Source organism: Sander lucioperca, chromosome 16 (assembly GCF_008315115.2).
Source record: "Sander lucioperca isolate FBNREF2018 chromosome 16, SLUC_FBN_1.2, whole genome shotgun sequence".
NCBI lineage: Eukaryota > Metazoa > Chordata > Actinopteri > Perciformes > Percidae > Sander > Sander lucioperca.
In genome coordinates this window covers 16,725,211-16,731,210 of record NC_050188.1, presented here as the reverse complement: position 1 = coordinate 16,731,210, position 6,000 = coordinate 16,725,211, and the positions used below count along the sequence as shown (strand labels likewise).

Sequence of the window (6,000 nt, the reverse complement as noted above, 5' to 3'; positions counted from 1 at the left end):
GATTTTAAGATTTTATTGTTTACCTACAAATCACTAAATGAGCTTGCTCCAACCAATCTCTCTGGCCACGATACGGCCCCCCAACGTCACTCATGTCAACTGACCAGTTGCTCCTTGTGGTCCTAAGATCAAGGCTGGAGCACAGAGAGATCACGCCTTTACAGTTATAGACCCAACATCATTATTCTCTGGCTTTAAACACACCAGAATAGTTGCCTTTCTATATTATTGTCATTCTGTCTTTAAACTGATCTTTGTGTATTTACTGTGTTCTTTCTATGTTTTAGTATCTTTGGTTGTATAGCACTTTGGTCAACTGTTGTTTTTTTTTTAAATGTGCTTTATAAATAAATTTGGATCGGATTGGACTGGATATCTTCTGCATTTCTGTACTGCAGTTTCTTGTTACTTATTACTCGACATAACGCCAATATATCGTGACTAATGTTTAATGTAAAAAAATAACGTCAGGCCAATCCTACACACTACTACACTCAATTTTCTGGCATTTGATTATGATTGTAAAAAAAATACAGTATAAATGTATTCTCCATTGTTAAAAGTATAAAGAATATACATACTGTAGAGAATATAAACAGCTTAATCCCTGCAAATATAAAGAATGTCAGGCCATAATGCTCGTACAATGGAGTATGCTCATAAGCATGAATGCGTTTAAATGGTGATTCTCTCCATTTATTTTTCTATTGATCTCTATGGGGAACTTATTCAGGAGAAATGAACGAGTTACGTGCAGCTACTGTGGAGCCCCTTAGCAGATGCCAATTATCATTTCAAGTTGGTTCGACACCCCGGATATCTTTAAAGATGGACTTGTGGTACATTATTTTACTTGAATAGCTGTAGACATTTTTAATTTAAGTGTACATACAATTCTGCTGATTTTTTTAAATACACTACAAAACAATAGTTAAACAGCTTTAATTCATTTGGACTGTCTATTCTTTTAATCACCATTTAGTCACTCTATTATTCGAACTTCACAATGAAACTCAAGGAGAATAAAGGGCAAAGATATATCAAAACATTAGTTTCACGTTCACTCACTGCATACTGTACCAGACTTAGCACTGTGACCTCATTATGGCAATAAATCCAAAGATAATGAGGAACACAAAGTTAATTTCTGCAGCAAAGCTCACCTCTCTGTGTTTCATGGACTGTAATCACATTCACACTACATCTACAAATAGAGAACTTTGGAAAGGTTAACATTTTTAGGAAGGCAGGAGCTGGATCAACAGAACAGATTAAAACTATTTTGAATTGATGGTAAGACAAAGGTCAGGTTTTGCTAGACAAACGGTCTACAGACACACCGTTTTTAAAAGTTAACTAAAAAGCTTCTGCACAAATCTTTTCTCATCTCCCTACACAATTAGAATTCATTTTACTTTTTTATCTCTCTTTTTCTCTTTCAAACACACAAACATGCTCATTTCTTACCCTTATAGTTGATCTTGAATCCTATAGATCCGACACTCTCATCTGACTGTAGGTGAAGCCACATCTGGTGGGTCATACTGACTATCAGGTCAGGAACAAAGCTACCTGAAAGGCTGGAGCACAACATATATATTAAATCATTGTCATCATAATCCCATTATAAAAAGTATAATTTGCCTCACTGCAATCATAGCCATAATCAAATTCTCATGTGCTGCTCTGAGTGTGCCCACATTTCTGGAGCATCCTGCGCTGGAGATGAATGTTTTGATTTGGTTTGCTTTGGTTCTGCAGAATGCTGCCTCAAGAAAGCAAATTGCTCAGAGTACATTCATACTATCCAGCGTTTTGTCAGGCTGCCAACACCTTTTTAGGCATGAAAGTTAACAGTGACTGACTCAAAGTGAATTGAAATCATCCACTTTGTAAAGGCTCCGCATCTGTTATCCTTTCGGGCACTGCAGAACATATTCAAAATTCAGGAACAGTCCATCTTTTTAAGTGGAGCATACATAATGCAGACTGCTGTTTTATGATCTGACTAATTGTGACAAAGAAGATGGAGGATTCCAGCCTAGCTGGCAGCTGATGGCATAACATCAAGAACCAGAATGAAAATGGACAAAGTATAAAAAGGAAATTTGGTAAAAGTTTTTACTCTGATCATTTAAACTTTATGTGGAACATGTTAACTGTGTTGTAAAGCATTTGATAGACCGACAATAGTGCTGCTGTTTATGACGGCACCTGGTCATTATGGAAACACATTGTGTGTTACACAATCTGTTTTATAAGATCACTAAAAGAAAGGGCAGTTCAGGCAGCACATTTCCTGAAAGTTATTACATTCATCTTTAAGCAGTTTATCTCACAACATTACTTTGGTGAAGCTGTTTTGTAGCCATAATCTGCCTGGTACGACAACAGACCTTGCTCTGTATGTATCTAATCATTATACTGAACTTAATAAGCATGACTTTCAAGCAGGGTAGAAGTTCTGAGTGTGTTTTTCATTAATTACTGCTTTTAATTTGAAGGGCATTGGGATTTTCTTTAATAAAGTAAAACAATCTATGAATTAGAATCTGTGAGCCTTGCCTCTGAAAACTTACCGTGTGTGTTTTTTACCAGCAGCTACTATACTATTCATGTTGGCATTGTTAAAGATATTGTACCGTGTGGCATTTCCCACCTCTGATTCAGAAAGGAATAATGTAGCAAAGTTTCTATATTTCTAAAGTTTTTCTCTGAGGGGTTTACAGTCTGTCTACCTTTGACACAAATTATCCTAAGATGCTTGATTTGGATTTTAAAAAAAACTCAAAATAAATGAGCGTATGTAAAAGGATAGTGTAATACTTACACCTGCAGTATAGCTGTAGGATCTCCCACCTCTCCTCCATCTCCTATGGTCAGAGTATCATAGGCTATCTCCAGGTCAAACTCTTCAAAGTTGATCTGGATTACCTAAAGTTCACACACAAAAACACAGACACATACATGTCAGTCTCAATCCAGTCAAAATCCATCTGGGACTGATTTAATTTAGGCAAGTCAGGGATACTAAATCAATAGCCACAAGAAGAAGAAGCAGATCCTGAAAACAGACAATCATTGGAGACCTTAAAATCCAACAGCATATGGAAATGTTTATTGAACCCAATGTAAGAACTAGGGGTGACCCAGAATAGTCGCATATTCAATGTTTCAATCGAAGGAGCCTCATTCGACTGCCAATCTCACAGTCTAACCTACGCAGAGGCGTTGGGGATGAAATGAGGATCATGCCATTTTGGCTATATGGGGGTGCTCAATGTCTGATTTTACATTGAACTACCCATTTTCTCCCAATAAGTTAATTATTATGATACAAATATCAAATTATAATGCTCCAAATAAAAATGTGAAAAGAAAGAAGCTTTTAATAAATCTTTGTAAAGTGTGTGAATAAATCCAACCACTCCATGACAGATTTAAAGGGATACTTCACCGATTTAGCATTAAGCTTTGTCTCAGTAGAAACACGGTAGTATTTTTGAATGACTGTGCTTCCCTCCCTCATGTCCCCCTGAGAGGGGAGATCTCTGTATTGTGGGCAAGCCCCCAGGAAGAGTGCCGAGTCTAAAAGCCACCATGGGCTTGGCGGATAACGGTGGTACTGCACCCCATGGCCCAGAAAGACTTTTCACATAGACTTTGCATGGCGAAAGAAACGTCTATATTTCAGCGGATAATTTGTTTCTGGGTATATCAACTTACCAGCCCGAACACTGAAAGGGTCCTTGTTTAAAACGTTAAGTTTTTAACATTTTTAACATTCACTAGAAGCGAATCCAGAATTATTAAATTTGGCATGATGAACACGCATAGTGGACGCGAGCAGAGCCGCGGGACTGCGCCCGCCCGCTCACATGACTGTTCTCCCTAGCTCATGTAGCTAGCTGTAATAATGGATATAGCTAATGGTTGTAATTCACCATGTGTTCTATGAATACGTCCATGGTATTATCTTATGAAGTCATGATACATCCCAGGGATGTATGTAGCTGCTGTAAAGCCTGTTAGCTACGTGGATGTAACGTCATTAGCGTTTCCCAAACTGGCGGGCTATCGGCTAGCTAGTTAGTTGCTAACATCAGGTGTAGCTAGCATGGCTGTATTAAGATCTGTACATAGCTAGCTATATGCCTACATAACGTTACTACAGACATAGTGATTACATCGCCTTGGTTCTCTCTTATGATACATCCGAGGGCTGTATGTTGTAAAGCTTGTAACGTGGATGAGAGCTGAAGCCATGGATGAGCTTTGTTCACAAAACTGCAGGCTAACAGCTAGCTAGCGCTAGTTAGTAGGTAGCTAGCTAGTAGCACAACATAATTATTAAATCTCCTTGGTTGTCTAGCTAAATACATCTATCATTTATTTAGCTAAGCATGTAAATGATAGGGAACAACGAAAACAGTGTTTAACGTTAGTGAATATTTTAGACAATGAAAACGGCGAGTTCATGAGTTCGCCACTTGTAAGAGACACGACAGAGAAGCTCATGAACGCGCATATTGCTACCGGTTGCTACGACAAACAAACAAATTGTTGCTAGTGCGCATGCCCATCGTGAGCCAACCAGCGTTATGGGCCAACAATGCGGAAGAGCCGAGCTCCATGTTTGCTTTATGCGCTTTTGAGCACTCTCATTGGAACGTACGGGGCTTCCCGCCGAACACTGTATCCAGTTCTCTTAATACATCCATGGTTGTGGGTCTGCAAAAGAAAAATCTTCCGATGACGTAAAAAGACGATTTTTGCGTCATCGGAAGATTTTTGCCCAGAGGCAGACTCAAGGGGGTAAGCTTCGCCTCTGTCTGTCGCATAGTAGAGGAATTACCGTATAGTACAGGAGAAGCTCGCAGGCAGTTTAGACTTACATTAGCTGTTTAAGTGTAACTACTAATGTTAACTAGCATTTTAGTGATCAATAATTAGCCTGTGTCCACGTTATCTCCTTACATATACCTACGCTCTCCTTCTCTGCAAGATTCGGAATGATTGAGATTTCTCTTGGCACAGCTACCAGAAGACTTACAACTTTCAGACATGTTGCTCACGTCACATTTACGTCGTTACTCTCAGTTGGAGGCTGCGCAGTAACGCTCAGCGCTCACCAGAAAAGTGCTTCTAAAGGCCTTCACTGGTCTACGTCCAGAGCAACGGGATCTGTTGGTCCATTCTTATATACAGTCTATGGGCAGACTACAGCCAAGGGGGTAAGCTTCGCTTCAGAGCTCGAATCTCCTATGGCGCCATTTTGATGCTACAAAGCGATCACCCCCCGTTAGCATTCCATTGACTGCCATTCATTTTGGCGTCACTTTGACAGCGAATAACTTTACATCTGAAGCGTTTAAAGACTTTATTTGTCCATTGTTTATTTCTAAAGAAACATGACAATGTATAAAAGGCTCCATTACCTTGTACCTCATGTTATGGCTCCGTAGCAGACGTTTTTGTAAAAATAGGCTAACGATTGTGTCATAACCACACGACTTACTGTCGCATAGTAGAGGAATTACCGTATAGTACAGGAGAAGCTCGCAGGCAGTTTAGACTTACATTAGCTGTTTAAGTTTAATTACTAATGTTAACTAGCATTTTAGTGATCAATAATTAGCCTGTGTCCACGTTATCTCCTTACATATACCTACGCTCTCCTTCTCTGCAAGATTGGGAATGATTGAGATTTCTCTTGGCACAGCTACCAGAAGACTTCCAACTTTCAGACACGTTGCTCACGTTACATTTACATCGTTTCTCTCAGTTGGAGGCTGCGCAGTAACGCTCAGCGCTCACCGGAAAAGTGCTTCTAAAGGCCTTCACTGGTCTCCGTCCAGAGCAACGGGATCTGTTGGTCCATTCTTATATACAGTCTATGACTACAGCCAGTACTAGGAGCTACTTCCGTATAGCCCGTAGGGGGTTGGACTCCGGCATTCTCCGAAATCTCGAACCAAAACGACTGTCAGCCATCAATCC

General features: G+C 39.6%; 1 protein-coding gene across 1 annotated transcript in view; it reads right to left on the bottom strand.

Annotated features, from left to right (window-relative positions):
- The window catches only part of csmd3b (CUB and Sushi multiple domains 3b), a 434,951-nt gene that overhangs the window by 109,034 nt on the left and 319,917 nt on the right, over positions 1-6,000 (bottom strand). The window contains exons 11-12 of the mRNA XM_031296181.2: positions 2,831-2,934; positions 1,468-1,580 (exon numbers count right to left, since the gene is read on the bottom strand). Coding sequence (XP_031152041.1) covers positions 1,468-1,580; positions 2,831-2,934 — 217 coding nt within the window. The remainder of the gene's footprint in view (positions 1-1,467; positions 1,581-2,830; positions 2,935-6,000) is intronic.